This window comes from Dipodomys spectabilis, unplaced genomic scaffold, assembly GCF_019054845.1.
Source record: "Dipodomys spectabilis isolate Male_0828 unplaced genomic scaffold, ASM1905484v1 ptg000034l, whole genome shotgun sequence".
Classification (NCBI taxonomy): Eukaryota; Metazoa; Chordata; class Mammalia; order Rodentia; family Heteromyidae; genus Dipodomys; species Dipodomys spectabilis.
The window spans coordinates 9,464,082-9,490,515 of record NW_024870711.1 but is presented as its reverse complement, the minus strand read 5'-3'; the positions used below and the strand labels follow the sequence as shown (position 1 = coordinate 9,490,515).

Here is a 26,434-nt window from a genome sequence, read left to right as displayed (position 1 = left end):
GCTGAAGAAGAGAAGAAGAGGAGAATCAGCCAGCCGCAGTGGCTCATGCCTAGAATCCTTTAGCTACAGGAGGTTCGAAGCCAGCCCAGGCAGGAATGTCTGTGGAATTTTTTAAAAATTTATTTTATTTAGCCAGTTCTGGGGCTTAAACCCAAGACCTGGGCACAGTTCCTGAGCTTCTTTTGTTCAAGTCTAGCACTCTACCATTTGAGCCATAATGCCACTTCTGGCCTTTTCTGTGTATGTGGTACTGAGGAATGGAACCCAGGGCCTCATGCATGATAGGCAAGCACTCTACCACTACGCCACATTCCCTGCCCCGTGAAATTCTTACTCTCCAATTAATCACAGAAAAGGCCCAGAAGTGAGAGCTATGGCTCAGGTGGTAGAGCACTAGCCTCTTTTGCTCAGTGCCCAGCACCAGAAGAAAACAAAAAGGACAGTCAGAATGGGCTGCATACCACATACATCACATCAGTTCTAACAAATTTCCTCATCTGCCAGGGGACTTGATAAATTAGTTTGTAGATGAAAAACCTCCCCATCATACCTGTTAACCAGTAACATGTGGACTGTTCTACAGAATGCTGGGGAGTTAGGGGGTAGGGGTATACAATTAGTTACATATTTTTTTCTTAGGAGAACAGGCATGAAAACACGTTCAAAACTAATCTGAAAATTATTAAGGGAGTTATTTAAACAATGCCTATGGTGCAGTGATCATGAAGCATGAGATTCCAGCGACAACTTTGAAAATACACCTTCTGTAGTAAAAACACTGGATAGAACACTTAACTTCCGTGCCATTGTATTGGTGTAGAAAACATGCAACAATGCTATTCTTTCTTGTTTAAAAAAAAGTTTGGGGGCTGGGAAGGTGGCTCAGTGGTTCAGTGGTAGAGTGCTTGCCTAGCATGTATGAAGCCTTGGGTTCAAAACCGAAAAAGCCAGGAGTGGTGCTCTGAAGTGGTAGAGTGCTAGCCTTGAGCAAAAGAAGCTCATGGACAGTGCCCAGACCCTGCGTCTGTGTACAAGCCCCGCAAGTGGCAGATAAACAAATATTTTTTAAAGCTCAACTTTTTTTTTTTTTTTGAGGGAGGTGGTCAGTCGGGTTTGAATTCTGGGCCTGGGCGCTGTCCCTTAGCTCTTCAGCCAAGGTGAGTGCTCTACCACTTAAGCCACAGCACCACTTTCAGTTTTCTGGTGGTTAGTTGGAGTTAAGAGTCTCATGGACTTTTCTGCCTGGGCTGGCTTTGAACCACGATCCTCAGCCTCCTGTAGCTAGGATTATAGGCTTGAGCCACCGGCACCTGGCTAAAGTTCAACTTTTTAAATAGTTTTTAACTTAAAACTTTAAAAGTTTGTAATATTAAGGTGTTTCGTTTTGAAGAGGAGCATACAGATGTTTATTGTGGCACTGGGTTGTTTCAAACCTTCATGATGTGTGCCCTTAAATGAGTGATTTGTGTCTCTTTCTGTTCAGGAATACACACACACACACACACACATACACACACACACACACACGCAGCTTTACTGTATATTTGAGGTCACTCTGGTTGTTTTCCTGTATCATTTCGCTAGAGAATTGATCTTAATCTGGAGCTCAAGTTCAAGTTGTACAAACTTGTTTGGTTTTGGTTTTGGTTTTTTTGGGTCTGTCGTGGGCCTGAACTCTGGGCCTGGGCACTGTCCTTCAGCTCTTCAGCTCAAGGCTAGCACTCTACCACTTGAGCCACAGCGCCACTTTTGGCTTTTTCTGCTTATGTGGTGCTGAGGAATGGAACCCAGGGCCTCATGCCTGTAAGGCAAGCGCTCTACCACTGAGCCACCTTCCCAGCCCCAACTTGTACAAATTTATAACCTTTCTGAGAACAGGATCATTATTCCTAAATCATCTTCAGGAAATAGCTAGTTTCTGAACCTGAATTTGCTAGGAACAACGACTAGAGGAAGTGTGTGAGATTCTGAGGGAGGTTGTGAAAGGGATCCCAGTGTAGGACATGCATGCACTTGGTGAACGTGGCTCCTTGGAAGCTGTCAGCCACAGCTGTAACCTGCCTCGCTGGGGCACCCCTTAAAGCCAAGGTAAACCCTTGCGCCTTGCGTGAAGGTGGCCGATAGCCGCTGTGTCATGTCAGCGAGGAGCACTCTCTATCCCTACTTGACTTCAGTAATGAATCATCTCACCTCAGGGGCGGGCCCAAGGGAAGACAGACCCAAGGGACACCCAGCTCTCCCTTAGTCCCACTTCTAATGAATAACACTTTTCTCCAGAGGGCAATTGTAATTGACAAATCCAGTTAATACCCCCAAGGAATAGTTTCAGGTCCTATTATCCTTTTCACTTCTCCTGAGGACAGTACTTGACTGTCTTTTGTTGGGGTTCTGGCTAGACTACATTGTCTGCTCTGGCCAGATTGATAACTTACAATTCAAGACAAATATTAATTTAGCCCACCAAATAATATATTCCTTTTATGATACAAATGAGGAATTCTTTGAATGTGTAACAGTAATTAGATTTTGAAATTTTGGTCTAGTTTATCTTTTTTTTCCTATGGTGTCCAGAATGGTCTTAACTCCCACATTCTCTCACTAGCACCCCCCCCCTCTCTTTTTTTTTTTTTTTGGTCAGTTGTGGGGCTTGAACTCTGGGCCTGGGCGCTGTCAGCCCCTCACTCTACCACTTGAGCCACAGCACCACTTCCAGTTTTTTGAGTGGTTTATTGGAGATAAGAGTCTCACAGACTTTCCTTTCCAGGCTGGCTTTGAACCTTGTTCCTCAGATCTCAGCCTTCTGAGTAGCTGGGATTACAAGTGTGAGCCACTGGCTCCTGGCCTCCTCCCTCTTTTTTTTGTAAGTTCTTGAACTCATATTGTATCCATATATTACAGGCTGCCAACAAATACTAGTTGAATTGTTCCTTCGTTTCCATTAATGTATGTTTCCTATTTGTGTAAAAGACAATGTCTTTTTTTTTTTTTTTTTTTTTTTTAGTATCTAAATGGATACTCAGACCTGGAATTGGGTCTGAGCTTCAGTGTCACTGATTTGTTTAGAAATGAATACTGTGTCAGGCTGGTCTCGTGGACCAATAGTAAGGGTAGTCTGAGATAACTGAGGTGGTAAGAAAGACACAAGGTAGTTGGAGAGCGCTACTGGTGGGGACAGGTGCTGTCTCAGGGCGATTTCTCTCTAGAACTGACATTGAGCTCGGACCAAAATGTGGTGTGTACTTTCAGAGATGTTGGAGGGGAGGTGGGTGGTATAAAGAGGTGGAGGCAGCCAGGCGCCGGTGGCTCGTGCCTGTAATCTTAGCTACTCAGGAGGCTGAGATCTGAGGATCCCAGTTCAAAGCCAGTCCGGGCAGGAAAGTCTGTGAGATTCTATCTCCAATAAACCACTAGAAAACCAGAAGTGGCACTGTGGTTCAAGCGGTAGAGCGCTTGCCTTGAGCTGAAGAGCTCAGGGACAGTGCCCAGGTCCAGAGTTCAGGCCCCATGACCGACCCCCTCCCCCCCCCAAAAAAAAAAAAAAAAAAGAGGTGGAAGTAGCAGGAGCCAAGTAACACCTACAGGACAGGACTGGAGTCTGGGGAGGATGGGACTCACTGGAGATCACAGAGCTGCCACTGTGGGGAGGGCACTGCTTGCAGTGAGACTTGAGCTGTGGCTCAAGAATAAATGGCTCTTCCAATGTTAGATTGAACTCAGAGCTTTGTATCTGCTCAGCGTGCTTGCCAGACTGGTACTCTACCACTTGAGCTACTCTCCAGTCTTGGCTTCATACTGTGAGTCTCCTAGACCGCAACCTCCTGAATAGCTAGGATCGCAGGTATGAGCTACCAACTAAAATCCTGCCTTTAATCCAGCCTTACAATAAATTGATTCAGTTTTCAAGTCTGTGGGGAATGTCTTGGTGTGAGAACATTCACACAGCCTAGCCTGTAAGGTGTGTGTCTATGGTTTCGCAAAGCAGAGGTACAAGTTAACCTCCACAGTATAAGCCTGGCATTACAGTTCCTTCTGAGATGGAAAGTGTATGGCACTTGTGTGTAACTTGTGTTCTGAAGGCTGGAGAGGGAAGAGTTCCTGGGCAGTGTTAGGGAGAGGCCACTTCCTGTTTCCGTGATAAGTAATCAGAGCCATGTTCTCAAGTTGTATCTTCCATACAGTACCTGCACGCACTGTTCTCAAGTCCTTCGGTAGGAATTTAGGAAGCAAAATAAGAGGACTAAGAAGTTAGAGCCTTGCTTGCCTGCTTCTTGGTGTGTGTTAACACGCAAGCTCAGTTACTACTGGAGATTTTATGAAACGAAAGGTATTTCTCTCCAGGCATGATGGTACACTGATTTGAGGCTTGTCTGAACTATGTCAGACCCTGGCTCAAAACAGATTCCTTGTTTAGACACCCCTATGTCTTTTATACTCTTCTTATCAGCTGGACCTGGGCCTGGTGCCAGTGGCTCACGCCTGCTGCTCAGGAGGCTGAGATCTGAGGATCACAGTTCAAAGCCAGCCCAGGCAGGAAAAGTCTGTGAGACTCTTATCTCCAGTTAACCACAAAAAGTGGTTAAAGCCCCAGTACCAGCACACAAAAAAACTGTACCCGGTAACGCTGTTAATAGCCATATATGAAAAAGCATAGAAACCATCTTTAATCTTCATATTCAGATTAAACTGCCAGACTCCAAGGACTCTAGAGAAAATTAGCTTGGTTTAGAACAAATATTTACCTTAACATTCTTTGTTAGTAGTCTAATTGCTTAGTCTTTACATAGAAAGCAAATTGATGTTTATTTCACTTTTAAAGTTGTTCAAATGACAAGACATGTTCCTCTATCTTAGAGAGTGGCTTTTTTTGTAAAACAGAGTTACCGGCGCACGCTCAGGCCAGGCCATACTGAACTGTTGTTCTTTCTCACAGGGAAGTCCTCCTTGACGATTCAGTTTGTTGAAGGCCAGTTTGTTGACTCCTACGATCCAACCATAGAAAACAGTAAGTATTGTTTTCAAGTACTCCGGAATTGAGAATGCTTGTCTCCCTTACAGACAGCCATTGTGTGCCTCAGGAGCCTTGGATAGCAGGCTATTCCATTAAATCTACCTTTCTCTTATGGTCAGATAGCCTCTAGAAACTTTCCCCACTATGTAATGAATCTGTTTTCATTCAATGTCAGGATCCCTAGCCATCTAGAAATTATTACTCGAATCATAGGAATCCATTTGTCCTGTACCAGCCAGCGCCTTCATGTTCAGAATCTGCTTCAAGAAACCAGAGAGCAGTGTTTGTTTGTTTGTTTTCCTCCTTTCCTCCACAGTAGCCCTTTTTCCACATCTTGAGCCTGAAGACAGATGAGGCCCTGCGGCCCCCGGTACCTTCTTGCATAGGAGCGGAGCGCTCCCAGACTCTAGTCCTCTAGACTCAGAAGAGACTGCCAGGAAGTGAGCTATTTTGAGATAGGAGCAAGCAGGCACAGCACTAAAAAGAAGTTGCTCAGAAGGCCTCTGTGCATTTCAGAGCACGTGCGGAAGAAAGCAAGCACAGACATCCAGAACCAGCCACAGCACTTGCTCTATTTCAATCTTTCTAAAGATTCTAGGGATGATGAAGGGAAGCTGTTGAAAGCAGAAGCAGACTCGTTTGGGGCTGTTGTAAAACACCAGGTGGGGCCTGGGACCAGCCTGACCCAGCCTCCTCCGATTCTTAAGGCAGTACTTACCTAGGATTTTGTCACAGGGAACACAAAGATGGAACATGGGTTGGATCCAATCCTCATTGGCATGGATAAGGAACCTTCACTGAGGGGTTCATAAACTTGAAACAACTAGGTTTCTTACCAGAAGAGAAACACCCACATATGCATTGGCTTGTAACAGGGTTGGAGGCCAGCCCACAGGCCTAAGGGGCCAACAGCTTTTCTTTCAGTAGTGCAAGGCTAAAGGGCCAAGAATAATACTGTGATGGGTGAAAATCAGAGTTTATGTGTCAGTACCACTGAAGATTTTGTTTCTTCTTGTTATTGTTTTGCAAAATTGGGACGGGAACCCAAGGCCTGGCATGTGCTAGGCAAGTGCTCTACCGCTGAACTACGTCTGCTGTCCTAATAAAGTTATCAGTCCTTCATGTATTATGTATGGCTGCTTTTGCTCTGCACTGGTAGCTATTAAATAATTACACCACACACTGTGTAGCCCATAAAGCTTAAAATATTTGCTATCTAATCCTTCATAGGAGAAGTTTGCCCACTACTGGTTTAGTAGTGTCCTCTGCATCCTAGTGCTCTGGTAGCAGAAAGGATTCCTGTTGGTTGACACTAACTCTTCAGAAGACCCGTGTTTGAAAGTCACCAGCGGGGAGATGGGGAGTTGGGGGTAAGGGGGGAAATGGGAACGGATAGGAAGGGGAAACAAAGGAGGAGGCAACAATGCTTGATAAGAAATGTACTCATTATCTTGCCCATGTAATTGTAACTCCTCTGTACATTATTTTCACAATTAAAAAAAAAAGTCACCAGCTAGAATCCTCAGGGAAAAGTCCTGACTAAATCCTGCATTGAGGTTAGCTGGTTACTTACAGAGTAGAAAGCAAGTCTGAAGAACAGATGCATTGGGGTGTTCACCGGGGTTTTTTCTACTTTTTTTGGGGGGGGGGTCTGGTCGTGGGGCCTGAACTCTGGGCCTGGGCGCTGTCCCTCAGCTCTTCAGCTCAAGGCTAGCGCTCTACCACTTGAGCCACAGCGCCACTTCCGGCTTTTTTCTTTTTTCTTACGTGGTGCTGAGGAATCGAACCCAGGGCCTCAGGCATGCAAGGCAAGCGCTCTACCACTGAGCCACCTTCCCAGCCCCTTAACCCGGGTTTTGAATTTGGCCTGGCACTTGCTAAAATATGCAGGCATTCTACCTAGGTAGAAGCCACGCCTCCTACCTAGATTTTTTAATTGCGTGTGTATGTGTGCACATGCATGCGTGCACGCCAGTACCAGGGATTAATTTAGAGACTCTCAGCTAGGCTTTTTCACTCATGCCACTTGCTTACTGTGCCACTTGAACCATGCCTCTAAGTTTCAACTTTTTGCTGGTTAATTGGAAAGAAGAGTCTTGTGGATTTGTCTGCCCTGGCTGGCTTTTGAAGTACAGTCATCAGATCTAAGTCTCCTGAGTGATTATGATTATAAGACTGAGCCACCAGCACCCTGATTTTGGTCATAAAGTCCAACTTACATAACTCAGTATTATTAAAGAATCAAGGGGCTGGGAATGTGGCATAGTGGTAGAGTGCTTGCCTAGCATTCATGAAGCCCTGGGTTCAATTCCTCAGTACCACATAAACAGAAAAAGCTGGAAGTGGAGCTGTGGCTCAAGTAAGTTTAAGCAAGCTGGGTGCCAGTAGCGCTACCTGTAATCCATGCTACTCTGGAAACTGAGATTAAATGATCACGGTTTAAAGCCAGTCTTGGCAGGAAAGTCTGAGAAACTCTTTAACGCTAATAAACTACTCAAAACAAACCAAAAACAACCTGAAGTGGAGCTGTGGCTCAAGGGGTAGAGTGTAACTCGGGCCCTGAGTTCAAGCCCCAGGACTTGTACCGCGGCCCCCCCCCCCCCCCCCCCAAACAAAAAAATCAATTGATATGATCTTACTTTTTTTCTTTCCCTGTGATGTGTTTGTATTGCCCATGCTGGTCTCTTAACTCCTAGGCTTGAGTGCTCCTTCTGAGTAGCTGAGATTGTATTCTACTACATTTCTTGGGGTAGGGGGAGGGTGGTCATGGGGCTTGAACTCAGGGCCTAGTTCCTGTTTCTGAGCTTTCATGCTCAAGGCTAGGGCTCTTCCACTCTTGAGATAGTGCTACTTGCAGCTTTCTGGTGGTTATGCAGATAAGAATCTCATGGGGACTTTGCTGTCCCCAGCTGGCTTTGCATTACAATCTTATGATCACCCTCTGAGTAGCTGGGATTATAGGCATGAGTCATGGGCACCAGCTTTTCTGCTCTCTTTTTTCCGTTGTTGGTGTTGTTGTTGGATGTGGGGCTTGAACTCTAGGCTTGAACTCTTCAGCTCAAGGCAAGCGCTCTACCACTTGAGCCACAGCGCTACTTCTGGTTTTTTTGGTAGTTTATTGGAGATAAGAGGCTCATGGACTTTCCTGCCCGGGCTGGCTTTGAGCCATGATTCTCAGATCTTAGCCTCCTGAGTAGCTAGGATTACAGGTGTGAGCCACCAGCGCCCAGCCATTTTCTTCTTTTTTTAAAAGTAAATACAGGAAGTGGCGCTGTGGCTCAAGTGGTAGAGCGCTAGCCTTGTGCTGAAGAGCTGAGGGACAGTGCCCAGGCCCAGAGTTCAGGCCCCACGACCGACAAAAAAAAAAAAAGTACGGGCTGGGAAGGTGGCTCAGTGGTAGAGTGCTTGCCTTTGAGGCCCTGGGTTTGATTCCTCAGCACCACATAAGCAAAAAGAAAAAAAAAGCCGGAAGTGGCGCTGTGGCTCAAGTGGTAGAGCGCTAGCCTTGAGCTGAAGAGCTGAGGGACAGCGCCCAGGCCCAGAGTTCAGACCCAAGACCGGACCCAAAAAAAAAAAAAAAAAGTAAATGCAGGCTGGTCTAAAACTCTGGTCTCCTGAGCGCTGGGATTACAGGTGTCTGTCACCATGCCCAGCTTCCCTGTACCTGCGTTTGCCTGTTATTCGCAGTGCTTGCAGCATAATATTTGAAGGATATAGTTGAGATTATATTACTCCTTTGCTCAAAATCCTTGGCTTCCCATCCCATTCGGGTCCATAAGGCCTACCTGGTTTCCTTCACTTCAGCTGCCTTGGCTTTTTCACTTACTGTCTACCTTCTGCCCAGGAAGAATATCAGACAAGGTGGGTGCTTTTCTTCACTAGGATGCCACCTAAGGGTCAAGGACTACCAGCATCCTTTGTGCAGAGAGGTTTTAATTCAGCGTGTCCATGTATGCGTACAATGCATCTTGATGAAACACTAATCATAGCAGAAGGGTTTCTCACAGCTGTTTCTTGACTGCGCCTGGCTGGCCGTGCCAGACGAGCCCTTCCCGTGTCAGGTCACGGTGTGAAAAATACCTTGGAACTTAGAATCAGTGAAGCAGATTATAGTAGGTGTTACCTGTCCTGACATAATTCAGATTCAGTTTTCATCTGGTTTACCTATTTCCTAAAAAACGATGGTCTCTAAGCCAGGCGCCAGTGGCTAATGCCTGAATCCTAGCTATTCAGGAGGCTGAGATCTGAGGTTCATGGTTCAAAGCCAGCCCAGGCAGGAAAGAGTGTGAGACTCTTATCTTCAGTTAACCACCAGAAAACCAGAATTGGCACTATGGCTCAAGTGGTAAAGTGTTCGCCTTGAGCTGTAGAGCTCAGGACAGCACCCAGGCCCAGAGTTCAAGTTCCATGACTGACAAAAAGAAAAAAAGATTTCTCTAGAAAGCCTTCAGTGGAGAGGCTGGGTAGGTGGCTCAGTGGTAGAGCGCTTGCCTTGCATGCCTGAGGCCCTGGGTTCGATTCCTCAGCACCACATAAGCAAAAAGAAAAAAGCCGGAAGTGGCGCTGTGGCTCAAGTGGTGGAGTGCTAGCCTTGAGCTGAAGAGCTGAGGGACAGAGTTCAGGCCCCACAACCGGACCCCCAAAAAAAAAGAAAAAAAAAAAGCCGCCAGCGGAAATGGCTGTTGGTCTGCAGACTTTCTGCCCCTGAGCCTGACACCCCTGAATGCACTAGAAGAAAGGGGTGCCAGCCATCCTCCCCAGGGAACCTCTGTAACTCACATAGGATCTCCTGTCTCTCTCTCTCCCCTTGTTCCTTGTTTTCTTGGCTTTGTTGCTTATTTCCTGGCTTTTTTTTTTTTTCTTGAATAATTTCCATTTGTCTCTTTTTTTAGTCAGTTGTGGGGCTTGAACTTAGGACCTGGGCACTGTCCCTGAGCTTTTCTGCTTAAGGCTAGCATTCTTCTACTTTGAGCTACAGCTCCACTTCTGGTTTTCTAGTACTTAATTGGAGATGAAAGTCTCACGTCCTTTCCTGCCTGGGCTGGCTTTGAACCGTGATCCTCAGATCTCAGCCTCCTGAAAGTAGCTAGGATCACAGGTGTGAGCCACCGGTGCCTCCCTTTCCATTAGTATGTTTGTTTGTTTGCTTGCTTGTTTGTTTGTTTTGCCAGTCCTGTGCTTAAACTCAGGGCTGGGCACTGTCCCTAAGCTGCTTTTGCTCAAGGCTAGCACTCTACCACTTGAACCACGGTGCCACTTCTGGCTTTCTTATGTGGTACTGAGGAATAGAACCCAGGGCTTCATGCATGCTAGGCAAGCATTCTACCACTAAGCCACATTCCCAGCCCCCATTTGTCTTTTTGTTTCCCTTTTGGCTATAGCACCAAGTAGATAGTTGTGCCAGGGATAGCTTGGATCTCAAGGGATAACCAGCCAGGGTGGCTGTGACATCCGCCACGCTTCCTGTAGGGCTCTGCGTGTTACTTCCTAACATTCTCTTACTGTTAATAGTTCCTCCTCTTTTATCTTTATTTATTTAAAGCCTGTCTCCTTAGAATTCTGACTGAATTGGCTTTTTTGCAAGTTGCTAGAATATAATTTTTTCTTCATGAAAGGAAAAACTCAAGTTGTGACAGATTGCTTAGGTCCTTAGGTAAATGAGAACAGTGGCTTCATCCCAGAACATCTTTTTTATGCTGGTTTATTTCTCAATAAAAGAACTTGGGCTGGGATGCTGGTGGCTCATGCCTATAATCCTGGCTGCTCAGGAGGCTAAGATCTAAGGATCCACGGTACAAAAGCCAGCCCGGGCAGGAAAGTCTGAGATACTCATCTCTAATAAACCACCAGAAAACTAGGAAGTGGCGCTGTGGCTCAATGGTAGAGCTATTGCCCTGAGCTGAAGAGCTCAGGGACAGCACCCAAGCCCCAGAAATCAAGCCCACAACTGACCCCAAAAAAAGAATTCGGTTTTTTTCTTCTATGTGCTGAACATTAGCACTTTCTAAAATTTTTAGTATCTTTTAAATAGTTGGACCAAAGGGTTTCCATTAACAAGTACTTTAGTTAATGAGGGGCCAACTATAAGTTAATGGAAGCCAGGCTTCCTGTAGTGTAATTTTGCTAATTGGCAGGAGGTGAAAGGACTCTGTACATAGAACATTTTTGGTTTGGGGGGCTGGGAAGGTGGCTCAGTGGTAGAGCGCTTGCCTTGCATGCCTGAGGCCCTACCACAGCGCCACTTCCAGCTTTTTTCTTATGTGGTGCTGTGGTAGAGCGCTAGCCTTGAGCTGAAGAGCTGAGAGACAGTGCCCAGGCCCAGAGTTCAGGCCCCATGACCGGACCAAAAAAAAAAAGAACATTTTTGGTTTGGTTCTTGTATATTCTGGGTATGAAGTGTTGCCTACCCTGGTCTCTTTGGGAAAAAAGTCAAGTTCCCCAAGGTTGATCTTAGTCAGCCACAGTGTCTCCCAGTTAAATGACAGAGGTAGAGGCGAATCTGTACCATGCAGGAGACTCCTTTCTTGTTTCCTGGGAAGTATTCTTGAGGTCATTAGGCATTCTGGTATGTTTCATTGTTCTGACTTGAAGTTAATTTATTTAATCTGTGTTTATTTTTTTCCTTGTAGCTTTCACAAAGTTGATCACAGTAAATGGACAAGAATATCATCTTCAACTTGTAGACACCGCTGGGCAAGTAAGTGACCTCTAAAACCTCAGAATCTCCCGCCGGAAAACATGCCTGGCAGCGTCCAAATATCAGTCCTACCAGGACCAGTCCTCACGCTGTGCGACAGAACATTCACAGCACTCTGCTTTGTCTTCTAAGACACACATGGAGGGTTCTGAGTAGTTTACTTTTCTGAGACCTGGACTCAAACTCGGTAATCTTAGGCTTGTTTTCCATCATCGGCTGACACTCTATTACTGGATCCACACCTCTCAGTGTTTTTTTTTTAGAGGTGGTGTTGTTGTTGTTGGAGGAGGATATTGGGCTTGAACTCTGGGCCCGAGCACTACCCCTCAGCTCTTCAAGAGCTCAAGGCTAGCACTCTGCCACTTGAGCCGTAGCTCCACTTCTGGTTTTCTGAGGGAGTGGTTTATTGGAGATAGAGTCTCACAGACTTTTGTGCTGGCTTTGAACTGCAATCCTCAGAGCTCAGCCTCCTGAGTAGCGAGGATTACAGGCATGAGCTACTGGCACCCAGCCACACCTGGCTTCTAAAATACATTCTTAATGTGAGGGTTGATGCGATACTCAATGTAGGATTCTGCATCCCAGAATCAGAGTGCTTTCTTTTCCTCTGTAATATGTATTGTCCATTAAGAGCAAAAGTAAATCTTAGGAGCCAGCATGAGAATATACAAGGAAGAAGCAACTGATTGCATCTTGTAAGTACTTGGTCAGAAAGCACTGGTTCATTTGGCATCCCAGATTCAGTTTGAATGTTTCTTTGGTTTGTGTACTTACTATGTAGCGGTAAGGTTGGAGATCATCGAGTGTTGGTTGCTTTTCTATGCAGCAGGTAACTGCCAAAGGTCAAGCTGCTGCCACACACTAACGTGACTATCATAAGATAATAATTAGTATACTGGAAGTGGTGCTGTGGCTCAAAGTGGTAGAGCACTAGCCTTGAGTGAAAAAGCTCAGGAACAGTGCCGGGGCGCTAAATTCAAGCCCCGTGACCGACAAAAATTATAATAATAAGATAATCAGTATAGCCAGGTAACGTGGAATGGCTCATCAGGGGAACTGATTGGGGGCAAAGGGGACAAATAAGAATAGGAAATTAAAGCCCTTTTGACAACTTAGCTGCTTCGTTTCTATGGTGCCCAGTTCTGCTTTTCCTAGAAACCATTCTGTTAGACTGAATTTCTTCCTGCGCTGGAGGGTAGGGAATAGAGAAGCTGGGATTTTAATTCCTGGCTTCTGTCCTTGCAGCTCTAATCACAAAGGGTCAGGTCAGCAGGAGGCTGAGTGGTCTAATCTGATCTGCCTTGTTGAATTGGGGCCTTTTTCTGGAACCTGGGGGTGTGGAGTGGCCTTGGAATAATGAAACATGTCTTGTGAGTTGGAAATGAATTCCCAGTGCTTCATGTTTTGGTGTGAATTTAGAACTGGAAAGTGACACACACACACATGCCCAATGAAGCAGGAAACAGCTATACTGGTATTAGCACTAAAAATGTAAGAGTTTCCATTCTGAAAGCTTGGAAGACAATACATCAAAAATCAAGACTCTGTGCTTGAGCGCAGCAGCCTGTAGTGGACATTTGAGTCTGTAAGCAGCCATGCTGGTGCTTGCTGTGGGGCTCCTGCCCCTCATTGTGTGAGGCTCATTGGCAGAAAGGGAAGAGTAATGGCCTGTGGGCATGGAGCACATAGGGCTCCTAGAACTAGCGCAAGGAGCCCTCTGGGCTGTGATCGGTGTTGGATTCTTTGGTTAAGAAGAGTAAGAACTTTATCTCCTGAAACTAGACGTGCTTGTCAGAAGGGCAGCTGGTCGTGCTGAGTTTGCTGGTAACAGGTAGAAACACCCTGGGCAAAGAGTGTGGCCGTTCCACATTATGGAACTTTATTTATTGTTTGTTTGTTTGTCGGTTGTGGGGGCCTGAACTCTGGGCCTGGACACTGTCCCTCAGCTCTTCAGCTCAAGGCTAATGCTCTACCACTTGAGCCACCGCACCACTTACAGTTTTTTCTGCTTATGTGATGCTCAGGAATCGAACCCAGGGCCACATGAATTCAAGGCAAGCACTCTACCACTAAGTCACCTTCCCAGCCTCTGGAAATTGTTTTTTTTAATCTTTGTTTTTGCTTGCTATTTGTGGGGTGGGGTGTGGCAGTGCTGGGGTTTGAGCTCCCCTCATGTGTGGTTTGCTCTTTATCTTCCTCTCCTGGAATGGGGTGAGGCTGGGAACTGACAGGTCTCCAGTCACTGTTGCTGTAAGGCCTCCGTGTTTCACAGGGACTCAGGACAATGAATGAGCTTTGCTGGCCCCAGCCCCTTCCTCTGTGCGAGAATGGGAGCCCTGGATCTCCCTGCATGGGGCTGTGAGAGAACACTGGCTTCGGCGGGTCATGGGTGCCTCGCAGGGACTCAGCTGCTGGTGCAGGGTAGGAGGAGGTGCCACGTTCACCCCTGCAGAGCTGCACAGGAAGTAGCTTTGTGTTGTCTCCTTAGCGGCACAAGATGGGTCTCTCCGAGTTAGAACTGAAGCGCAGTGTGGTGTGACTGCCCCGGGCTCCCGGCACAGCTCTTGTTCCCTTGGCTTGTGTTACTAGTGGATAAGAGTTCTTAGAGACTTTTTGCACAAAATATATCCACATTTAGCTACTTTGAATATTATAGGCAGTTGCTGTGCAGCTAATAGGTTTTTTGTTTTTTTGTGTGGATTGTGGGACTTGAACTCAGGGCCTGGGCACTGTCCTTGAGCTCTTCTGCCCAAGGCAAGCATTCTACCACTTAGAGCCACAGCACCACCTCCGTTTTTCTGGTGGTTAACTGGAGATAAGGGTCTCATGGACTTTCCTGCCCCAGCTAGCTTGGAACCAGGATCTTCAGATCTCAGCATCCTGTGAAGCTAGGATGACAGGCATGAGCCATGGCTCATGGCTTTAATAGTTCTTAAAGGTGACATTGGCAGTTGTCAGGTGACAAAGGTCATGTTCCTGGAGGTGACCCTCTCCCCACCCCCGCTTCCCCTTCCACTCCACAGCAGGGAGACGCTCCTGCATTCGGCTCGTGTGGGCTGGTTCAAATGCAGACTGGCATGGTGAGGAGAAATGGTCAAGGGGCAGACTCTTTTCAAATCATCTGTAGACCCAGTGGTGCACATCTATATATAGTCCCAGCTACACCAGAGCTTGAGGCTTGAGCCCATTAGTTCCAGGACCAGCGTAAGCAACAGAGAGAACCCCAACTGCAGGAAGAAAATAACCTATTGGACATGTATTCACTAGTTTAGTTTACTTTTTAGGTGTAAAACGGCAGGCAGTAAGTTAGTGATAGCAATAGCCAGTAGTTTTTACTTTGCGGTTTCTATCAGCACTGACTGAGGCACTTACCAGCTAGTGATGAGCGCACATGCTGAGAAATGTGCTAGTGGGGAATTTCACTACTGTGTAAACTTACACCCACCTCGCTGTGACAGCCATTTCCCCTAGGGCCATACTGAACAAAGCAGCACAAGATCAAGTCCACAGCATAACAGCTGGAGTGGGCTGGAGTGGACCTGAGCGCCTGGGCTGCTAATGTGCTAGCCGGCTGCTCAAGCTGACTGCGGCAGCTCCCTCCCCAGCCCAGGCGGCCCAGAGCGTCGCCTGTAGCCCCAGGGATTTGGGGTTGGGGGTTTTAGTCTAGTCTTCAGTTGCATTAACAAAAATTACATTCAGAAATCAACACTCAAATCCAATTTAACAAAAATTGTACTGGTAGTGAAAAGTTCTATTTTGCCTATGAAGTAAGTGCTGTGAAATAGGTGTTTGCTTTCTTTCTTTTTCTTTTTCTTTTTTTTTTTTTTTTTGTCAGTCATAGGCCTAAACTGTGGGCCTGGGCGCTGTCCCTCAGCTCTTCAGCTCAAGGCTAGCACTCTACACAGAGCCACTTCTGGCTTTTTCTGCTTATGTGGTGCTGAGGAATCGAACCCAGGGCCTCATGCATGCAAGGCAAGCACTCTACCACTGAGCCACCTTCCCAGCCCAAGGTATTTTCTGATTAATGAGTATGATACCAAGGACTTCATTTGTTTTTTTTGTTGTTGTTGTTGTTTTGTTTTAGTTTCTGTTTTTGTTTTTTTTTTGGGGGGGGGGGAGGTCCAGTTGTGGGGCCTGAACTCTGGGCCTGGGCGCTGTCCCTCAGCTCTTCAGCTCAAGGCTAGCACTCTACCACTTGAGCCACAGTGCCACTTCTGGCTTTTTTCTTTTTGCTTATGTGGTGCTGAGGAATCGAACCCAGGGCCTCAGGCATGCAAGGCAAGTGCTCTACCACTGAGCCACCTTCCCAGCCCTTCATTTGTTTTTTAATGGACTTTACTTACTATACAGTAATTCTGGGCCATCATAAATGTAGTTTACCATACTCTGGGTTGCAAAGTTAACAGAGATGATGGTTGATAGCAGGGCACATGGGGTGATATTGCTGTAGCCGGGCTCGTCATGTATGGTACGGCGACAATTACATGTCAACAGACAACGAAATGCATGTACCAGGCAGTGGTGTGTGTTGGTGAAAAATCACATTGATGTCAGAACCTTTTATATGTTTTCATAAGTCTGTATCTTATCTCATAAGTCTGTATCTTAAAGCAGTTTGGTAAGTTGCTTTGTAAGATTAGAGCTTAATACATAGTTACATCGTTTGTGCTTTGTCTTTAACTCCTGAAGTTGCTCAGTGGTAACTCTTGGTCCCCCAAAGTATGGATACACTGATTTATTCTAGTGGTTTAGATTGTTTCCTCTTTCTCAAATACCTTCTCAAATGTGTCTAACATAAAAAATAGGACAAGACAGGCACCGTTGGCTCACACTTGTAATTAGGGCTACTCAGGAGACAGATCTGAGGATTGTAGTTCAAAGCCAGCTTGGGCAGGAAAATCTGTGAGACTTGGTTGTGGGACTTGGTTGGGCACTATCTACCACTTGAGCCACAGCGCCACTTCCGGTTTTCTGGTGGTTAATTGTAAATGAGTCTTGTGGACTTTCCTGCACAGGATGGTTTGTATTTGCAATCCTCAGTTCTCAGCCTCCTGAGTAGCTAGGATTACAGGTGTGAGCCACCAGCACCAGCTGCAAGAAGCCCAGAGTAGAGGTGTGGCTCACGTGATAGAGCACTAGCCTTGAATGAGAAAGCTCAAGGCGAGCACTCAGGCCCTGCGTTCAAGTCCTAATATTGTCACACACAAAAATTAGAACAAATGATAATGGCATTACAAACCAGAAAGACTTGTCATTTCCCATGGGGGTTACAAGAGATTCTGGACTTTCCTACCTAGTGAAGAAAATGTGGCAGTGCTCATCTTTTCATAGATGACCACAGAGTCCACCATCGTCTCCCTCCTTCCATCCTCTCCTCCCAGGAGCCAGTGATGCTATCGCTTCTACCCTAGCGTTCTGAGACCTCTAGCCATTTCTTAGTCTTGGCTGGAGCCACTGTCACTTCCAAGCCATTCTGAACTCCTCAGAGCTCACAGGTTCCGGGATAACATTATATATACTCTGCTTAGATTGAGATTTTACTCAAATAGAATTTTTTTCTTCTTCCACAGGATGAATATTCCATTTTTCCTCAGACATACTCCATAGATATTAATGGCTATATTCTTGTGTATTCTGTTACATCAATCAAAAGGTAAGGCTTTAGACCGTTGCGTTGAGTTTCCTTGCTCTGAATAAATAGCACGAATCCTTTTTAAAGGATTCAGCCACATAGTCATGGTCACGGTTACACGTGGTCAGAATCACACGTGGTAGTACTGGCAATAGAATCTGATTTTTTACTTATCTATACTTTCTTTGGTCAGTGGGGCTTGAACTCGGGGTCTGGGTGCTGTCCCTGAGCTTTTCTACTCAAGGCTAGCGCTCTCCCACTTGAGCCACAGCACCACTTCTGGTTTTCTGGTGGTTAATTGGAGATCAGAGTCTCACAGACTTTCTTGCCTGGGCTGGCTTTGAACCGCAGTCCTCAGATCTTAGCCTCCTGCATTGCTAGGATTACAGGTGTGAGCCACCAGTGCCCAGCTCATCATCATCTTTGAATATGCATTTCCTTAGTGATAAGAACACTACTTCTTTTTTTTTTTTTTAATGTCATGGGGCCTGAACTCTGGGCCTAGGCATTGTCCCTCAGCTCTTCAGCTCAAGGCAACTGCTCTACCACTTGAGCCACAGCGCCACTTCTGGCTTTTTCTGTTTATGTGGTCTGAGGAATTGAACCCAGGACCTTATGCATGCAAAGCAAGCACTCTACCACTGAGCCACCTTCTCAACCCGAGAACATTACTTTTTATATCAACTGCATCCAGAATGTGTCAGCTGTGATTTCCACCTTGGTGTTGTAGAGTGAAATGTGTAAGAACTATTCAGCAATCTGTGGGACTTCGTTGCGCTGTTTTTTTCTGAAGTGCTGGGGATTGAACTCAGAGCCTCCCTTAAAGCTTCATCCCAGCCCTCCCTCTGGTCTGTTTCATACTGTATTAAGAAGCAGTGTTTTTCTTTCCTGATTCCTGGGGCTTGAACTCTGGGCCTAGGTGCTGCTCCTGAGCATCTTTTGCTCAAGGTTAATGTTCTAGCACCCAAGCCACAGCGCCACTTCTGGATTTTTCTGTGATTTAATTGGAGATAAGATTCTCAAGCTGGCTCCAAACTGTGATCCTCAGATCTCAGCCTCCTGTGTAGTTAGGATTACAGGCGTGAGCCGCCAGTGCTGGGCTAAAAGCAGTGTTTTTACAGTGTTCCACTTGTTGCTTTCAGAGAATCAAAAACTATGCTATTTAAAAGGTCTAGAGCAGAAATGAACATGTATGAGGCGATCTGGAGCTGCTGTGTGCACTCAGGTCAGACTGGTGTGCCCTGGCACACAAGTGTCCCTGCACAGAAGCTGGCTCTAAGCAAATGTGCAGCGCTGATTCCTTTCTAGTGGGTAGTCATTGCTTTTTTAAGGTTATTTATCAAAGTCCTACTAAGCTAATATTATGCTGAGTTGTAATCAGCAATTCAGAACTGCTGCTTTTCATTGTTGAACCTGTTCTCAGTGGAAAGCACGTCGTTTAATTGGGGTCATCCGAGAGGCTCTCTGCCTGATGAGAGCCCACGGAGCTCCTCTGTTGGGAAGGGACAGGAATCTGGGCTGTGGTGGTGTGGGCGTCCACTGCCCCAGGCTTACTCTGCATACTTGAGTCCATTTCTAGCTGGCTCTTTGCCGTGTGAGGATATTTGTTTTTTGGTTTTTGAACTCAGGCTCTGGGTGCTGTCCCTGAGCTCTTTTGCTCAATATGAGCGTACTACCACTTTGAGCCACAAGGCCACTTCCAAATTTCTGATGGTGAATTGGAGATAAGAGTCTCTTGGACTTTCCTGCCCGGTCTGCCTTTGATCCATGATCCTCCAATCTCAGCCTCCTGTGCTAGGATCACAGGTGTGAGCCACTGGCACCAGGCTTGTTTTGTTGTTTTTCTTGATATTGGCCATTCTGATTGGGGTAAGGGGAATCTCAGTGTTTTTTTGATTTGCATTTCCTTGATGGCCAGGGATGTTGAACATGTCTTCATGTGTCTATTGCCCATTTTACTTCTTTTGAGAAATTTTGTGTCTACTGCCCATTTTACTTCTTTTGAGAAATTTCTTGAAGTCATTAGCCCATTAATTAATTGGGTTGTTGTTTCTTTGGAGGTTTATTGTTTGGAAGTTTAATTTTTTGAGCTCTAATCCAAGTATATTTTGGATGTTTGTCACTTGTCCTGATATATAGCTTGTAAAAATCTTTCCCTTTCTGTTTAGCTTATTAGTGATGTCCTTTGCTATGCAGAAACTTTTACGTTTGATACAATCCTATTTATTCATCTTTCTTTTTTGACGGTTGTGGGCTTGAACTCTGGGCCTGGGCACTGTCCCTTGAGCTCTTCAGCTCAAAGCTAGTGCTCTACCACTTGAACCACAGTGCCACTTCAGCTTTTTCTGTTTATGTAGTGCTGAGGAATTGAACCCAGGACCTCATGCATGCAAGGCAAGCATGCATTCTACCACTGAGCCGCCTTCCCAGGCCTTATCCATGTTTCTTTGAAAGCCAAACAAAATAAGTGCTGTGAAGTGGATACTTATAAGAGGGTAGGGTGAGGCCAAGGGGAGAGGGGAAGAAGAAAGAAAATGCAGGCAAGAATTCATTGCATATACCACAGACCTGAGAACTAGAAGGGAAGGAGGGAGTGGGTTGAAGGGGGGTGAAGGTGTTGGTGGTAACGCAGATCAAGATGCATTGTACACATGCATTGCTTTGTTAAAAACAAACAAACAAACAAACAAAAGCCTGGTGCTGGTGCCTGTAATCCTAGCTATTCGTGATGCTGAGATCTCTGAGGATCATGGTTTATAGCCTGCCAGGGCAGGATAGTCCATGTCATGACTCTTATCTCCAATTAGCTACCAGAAAACCAGAAGAAGAACTGTGGCTCAAAGTAGTAGAGCACTATCATTGGATAGAAAGGCTCAGGGGATAGCACTGAGGTCCTGAGAGCTCAAGTCCCGTCCCCCACACCCCCCCCCCCCAAAAAAAATTTAATACATAACCTAAAATATATAGTGAATTAAGGGAAGCGTGGGGTAGGCAGGGAGGGCTGGGGAGAAGGTTGAAAGAAGTGAGGTTCATGCAGATGCGCTGTATTCGTGAAACTGCTTTGGAGAATTGGAACTCCTTTGTACAACTATTTAAAGATAACACTTTTTAAAATGAAAATGAGAGAATTTTTGTAAGTAGATAGTAATTGCGCACTTTCTGTCTTGTAGTTTTGAAGTGATTAAAGTCATCCATGGCAAGTTGTTGGATATGGTGGGTAAAGTGCAGTAAGTAGAGTTCTTTCCTTCTTGATTGAACTCATTACAGTTAGTGGCTGCTCATCAAGAGAACCTGGCACTGACGGTTCTGTTTCTGTTTCTGTTTCCTTTTCAACAGAATTCCTATTATGTTGGTTGGGAATAAGAAAGACCTGCACATGGAAAGGTATGTTTCCTTTTCAGTCGTGTGTGTGTGTGTGTGTGTGTGTGTGTGTGTGTGTGTGTGTCACTGTTGGTGCGTGCACGTCCTGACCCTGAGTGTTGGACTCTCAAAGCTTGTGTGTTGTCCCTGAGCTTATTCGAGGCTTGTTTTCTACCACTTGAACCACAGCTCTTTCCAGCTCTTCTGGTTAATTGGAGGTAAGAGTCTCACGGACTTTGCTACCTGGTCTAGCTTCAAATTGGGATCCACCAGCCCTGGGCTTAAGTCATTTATGTATGAAATGAAGCCTGAGGAGATTCAGTCACCTTAACATCAGTTTTCGATATTGCCCAGCAGTCCGTGTGTAGCTGTAGCGTTTACCCATTCAGAAACGTGGCCCTGGGTGGAGCCATGGCTCCGGAGGTAGAATGTCAGCCAGTGAGCGAACAAGTCAGATTGAGAATTCAAATCCTGGAAGGAAAAAAAGTAAAAGAGAAATGTGGTCATGAGGCACAACAGAGGTGAAACTACAGTGCACATTGAATGCCACATCATTCTAGAAAAAGAGAAGATGTTCTCTTGTGGCTGTCTACTGTGACAAAGAAGAAGGCATTCCTTGTTCTTGCTGCGGTTTCTCGAATGGGCTGGGATCGCAGGGTGAGCCTGGCGCAGGGACACCACCCCAGCAGCAGCTCGCGGCACACGCGAGCTGTGGCCCTTCAGAATTTCCTCTGCCCTCGGGTGCTCGCAGCCCCGCTGGGAAGCAGGTGGGTGTCCGATAGTGGAATAGCTCGTGTTCTCTGAATTGCATGGACTTGCTGGACCGTGGGTGGCCCAACAAGGCCTTGTGTTTTCTGTTCCCCACCAGGCTTGACTTAAGCCCCTGTGTTGTTCCTTGTAACACCGTCACGCCGTGTCATGTGTCACGCGGTATAGAAGGCTGATCAAGAGTTGAGCCAGTTCCTTTAATTATAGATGTTGTATGTCATTTAAAAACCCCACAGAATGACAGTGCTCTCTTTCTTTTAGGGTGATCAGCTATGAAGAAGGGAAGGCTTTGGCAGAGTCTTGGAATGCAGCTTTTTTGGAATCTTCTGCTAAAGAAAATCAGGTTCGGAGCCTGTAAAGTTCATTTTTCTCTAGTTCTCCCCAGCCATAGGCCTGTGTTCTTCCTGTTTAGCATTGCTAGCTCCTTTTAGACTTGATCCATTTCTGACACCAAACTTTGGAGTGCTTTAGAAAGCACTATGCAAACTATCGTTGTTGTTTTTATTTTATTTTTATTTATTTATTTATTTTTTGGTCCAGTCGTGGGGCCTGAACTCTGGGCCTCGACACTGTCCCTCAGCTCTTCAGCTCAAGGCTAGCGCTCTACCACTTGAGCCACAGCGCCACTTCCGGCTTTTTTCTTTTTGCTTATGTGGTGCTGAGGAATCGAACCCAGGGCCTCAGGCATGCAAGGCAAGCGCTCTACCACTGAGCCATCTTCCCAACCCCGTTGTTTTTATTTTTTAATCATAGGTTAGTACAGAAATAAGTCACGACACAGAAAAGCTATTTCTATAACCCTTTTCCCTCTTTTTATGGAGAAGGAAATGAGTCACGTGCCTCTGTTACTCTTTCTTTTTTTTTTTTTTTTTTTTGTCCAAGACTCAGCCTCAAACTCAGTATCTGACGCACCAGCTGTTTCCCAGTCTGGCCAACAGATAGATAGCCCATTAAAAGCACGTCTAGGCGCATGCGGCTTCTGTTCTGGAAAGAACATCGCTCCTTTTCCTTCTGCCTCTACGGCCTTAGTTCAGACCAGGGCCGTTTTCTTCCCACACACTTCCTTTGCCCCGGGAATTGGATGAGCCGAGGCGATCCCGCAGCCCTCGCCCCGCCCACTGGCGCCGCCGCCACTGTGGAGCAGCGCGACGCAGGCGCACACCTCTGCTGCTGCTCCTCGCCGCTCTGCGCCCTGAGCTTTTCCTGGCTTGAAGTGCCCTCTCTCCCGCTGTCTCCTTGTTCTTGCTTCCTAATGTCTAGGCTGTTTTCAGCATGTGACCTTGTTTAATGTATAGGTCTTCATTTCTCTGCAGAAACGCCAGCTGGTGAGGGGGGCTGGCGGGCGCCCGGCCAGTGCCCCTCCCTCCCCACCCGGCCTCCTTCCCGGGATGACACCCCGCCCCCCATCACCTTGTCACCACTCAGCTGGATAGTGTGTCCTCTCTTCCCTGAGTTCCTTCCCAGGTCCCAGTCTCCCTTGCCTCGCTGTCCTCTGGTGGTGGGGGCGGTGCTGTCTGGCTTGCGTCCTGAGTTGAGATGTGTTGGGCGTCGCATGTGCGCTGCCTTGTGCGCGCCAGCTGGCCAGGGCTTCCCGGGCGGCGCGCGACAGCGCAGAGGGCTCGGACAACGAGAGCCGAGGCCAGCAAATTGGCGGAGCTGCGTCTAAACGGAATTGAATCAGACGCTTATTAGGTGCCAGATGGGTGCACTTTGTTTTTAGATGTGAGAAAGTAAAAGTCAAGAGAGGGTGAATAGCTTCTCTAAGGTTATGCTTTGTTCCAGATGTAAATCTAACCCAAATCTTACCCTTTCTGGTGTGCACGGCGTGTACTGGTAATCAGTGACCCCAAGGCCGCACCTTACAGGGCGGGCTGGGCCCCGGGTTGGCTTGGGACGCGTTAGGAGCACAGACAGCTCATTCATGCCAGCGTGGCGGGATGGCAGGCGAGGATGTGGCTGGTGTTCAGGGGACGGAGCCGTGAATGGCGCCTCTGTTCCCAGGGGAGGGGAAGCCAGGTTATCAACGTGTGGACAGAGGGGGGGGCCAGCACAGAGCCTGCCTTCCTCCGGGCAAATTCCTGGGCTCACCCAGAAACTACATTTGGGCTTGGAGGCGACACAAAGCATCCACAGGATTCCTGCTCGTGGGTGGAAAGCGAGTCTGCGTGTGCCCCCTGCGTTGTGGCCACGCTGGTCAAGACTCTGTGCGGCTAGACATTGCCAAGAAGGGAGATAGATAAAGGACCCTGACCACAGGGCAGGCTGGGCCACGCGGCCAGGAGAAAAGAGGGGGGCTACTGTGGGAAATGTCTTGGGGTGAACAAGTGGGGTACGAGTGGGCTTGAGCATTATTGGGCTCAGGAGACTGCTAGCAAGTGAGCTGTGGTCTTCCTAGGCCCCGCCCGTAGGCCCTTGATGCCAGTGCTGCACCGTCCGCGGTGGAGGGCGAAGAGGCAGGAAAAGCCCAGAGTAGAGAGGGACCCCAGAAACCCAGAGTAGGGAGGCGGCCGGCACAAGCGGGGAATGGACCCACCCCCTCTAGCCTCCACCTGCAGAGTGGGGCAGTGCTGTCTTGCGCATGCCCTGCAAGTGAGGAAGTAGTCCTTAAAACGAAGTCCATGGCAGTGGAGACGCTCACGCCTGTGTCCTAGCTGCTCAGGAGGCTGAGATGGAGGATCGCGGTTCAGTCAGCCCTGGCAGAAAAGTCCCCATGTGATTGTTTATCTCTAATTAACCACTCCAACCCTGGAAGTGGTGCTGTGGCTCAAGCGGTAGAGTGCTAGCCTTGACCCAAAGCGGCTTAGGAGCATCATTCAGGCCCCAAGTTCAAGCTCCACCACCAACGAAGAGTGGAGATGTAGCTCAAGTGGTAAAAGCACTTGAATGAAAAGCCTGGAGAAAAAAAGCTAACCAATAATTGCACAAAGCCCTGATGAGTTCACACACAAAAAACGGGGGTGACCTAACTGCCTTGGCTTCTTCCTCCCTGTAGACTGCTGTTGACGTTTTTAAGAGGATAATTTTGGAGGCAGAAAAAATGGATGGGGCGGCGTCACAAGGAAAGTCCTCGTGCTCGGTGATGTGAAGGCCTCGCGGGAGCAGGCCCGGGGTCTGCGCCACCGGAAGACGCGAGCTGCGCCAGCCTTGAGACAAACTGCTGCTTTTCTCTTCTGTTCACCTGAAAGATAGCGTTTGGGTCAGAACTCCTCCCCTTCCAGATTATGTTCAACTCTGACTCTGTCCAAATGAGCTCACTTCCATTTTCAAATTTTAAGCAATCATATTTTCAATTTATATATTGTATTTCTTAATATTATGACCAAGAATTTTATCGGCATTAATTTTTTCAGCGTAGTTTGTTGTTTAAAATAATGTAATCATCAAAATGATACATATTGTTACACTACTATTAACTAGGCTTCAGTGTATCAGTGTTTATTTCATTGTGTTAAATGTATACTTGTAAATAAAAATAGCTGCAAACCTTAATCCTTCCTGATGCTTGGTGTGACTTTTTTTTTTTGGTCAGTGTGGGGCTTGAACTCTGGGCCTGGGCGCTGTCCCTGAGCGCTTCAGCTCCAGGCAGTGCTCTACCACTTGAGCCACAGCGCTGCTTTCAGTTTTCTGGTAGTTCATTGGAAATAAGAGTCTGGTGAGAATTTTTCCGCCTGGGCTGGTTTTGAGCCACGATCCTCAGATCTCAGCCTCCTAAGTAGCTAGGACGACAGACGTAAGCCATGTGCCCCAGCCCAAATTCAGCCTTGCTGCCTCCGCTGCCCTGTCTGCCCTGTGAGGGCCTCCACCACTGAGAACCTCCATCCCTGAGGACTCCCACCACTGGTCTCCAGCCACCCGCTACCGTTCCTGACCAGGAGGTTCCTGACACTGTGGCTTCCATGTGTCAGCTCTGCCTGACACACCCCTTCCGGGATGTGGCAGCTTGAGGCCTCCGTGTCATCTCCACAGTCAGGGGGGGGCAGGCACCCCAGCGGGTCACCGTCAGGGCCTTGCAGTGGGAGTGTGTGTACCCTGGACCATGAGGGCTGAGCAGCCTCTGTCTCAGGCACCTCCCCCCCCCCCCCCCCCCCCCCCCCCCCCGTCATTGCATGGGTATTTCTACTGCTATAGTCGTTTTGTGAATGACATTTTTGTATACTGCTTTGTAAAGTTATCCTTCATATTTACTATATTTTGTGCTGGTTGGTCCTAGGGCTGAATTCAGGGTGTGTGTGTGCACGCGCACATATGCTGGTCCTAGGACTTGAACTTGGAACCTGGGCGCTGTCCCACTTGAGCCAGAGCTCCACTTCTGCCTTTTTTTTTTTTGTTTTGGTAGTTTAGCGGAGAAGAGTCTCAAACTTTTCTGCTGAAGCTCACTTTGAACCATAATCCTCAGATCTTAGCTATGATTATAGCCAAGACCCACCAACTCCTGACTTCCAGCTGCCCTTGAAATCCAGAGGGGGGTGGGGGGCTGGGGAGTCCTCTGTCTGTGTTTCTCGTGTGCTTTTTGGTGCTGCGTGTGGATTCCGTTTCCGCTGTGTCCCTCTGCTGAGCTCCGGGGTCGCCCGGGCTTCCTGCAGGCCGGGCTGTCAGAAATGAGTTCTTGGGTTTTATCTGGAAACGTCACTGCTCCCTCTGGGAAGAGAACAGGTCTGCCGTCGGTGCCATCGGGGGCACGGGGTGTGGCTTCCTCGCTCTGCTGACGTCCACACCCTCACGTGGTTGCGCGTGTTCAAGTAAAAGTCAGAGCTGGAGTTTGGACTGTTGGGGTTCAGGTGGGTGGCAGCCACCTGTAGGGCCCCACCGTGGAGACGGCACTGGGACGCTGCGTGCAGCGTTTAGAGGCCTGCCGCGCACACAGCGTGGCCTGTGCAGTGGATGATGCGAAGGACTTGGCTTGGCCTACAATGTGGTCAAGCCGGGCTGGAGGCCCAGAGCACCACCCTGAAGGCGCCAGCCAGCCAGG

At 47.4% G+C, this 26,434-nt stretch overlaps 1 protein-coding gene across 1 annotated transcript in view; it reads left to right on the top strand.

The window, feature by feature from the left end:
• Rheb (Ras homolog, mTORC1 binding) overlaps window positions 1–24,954 on the top strand; it is a 47,804-nt gene extending 22,850 nt beyond the window's left edge. The window contains exons 2-8 of the mRNA XM_042677258.1: window positions 4,931–5,002; window positions 11,638–11,705; window positions 17,276–17,358; window positions 20,508–20,564; window positions 20,674–20,721; window positions 21,727–21,808; window positions 24,458–24,954. Coding sequence (XP_042533192.1) covers window positions 4,931–5,002; window positions 11,638–11,705; window positions 17,276–17,358; window positions 20,508–20,564; window positions 20,674–20,721; window positions 21,727–21,808; window positions 24,458–24,550 — 503 coding nt within the window. The 3' untranslated portion in view covers window positions 24,551–24,954. The remainder of the gene's footprint in view (window positions 1–4,930; window positions 5,003–11,637; window positions 11,706–17,275; window positions 17,359–20,507; window positions 20,565–20,673; window positions 20,722–21,726; window positions 21,809–24,457) is intronic.
• The last annotated feature ends 1,480 nt before the right edge of the window (window positions 24,955–26,434 follow it).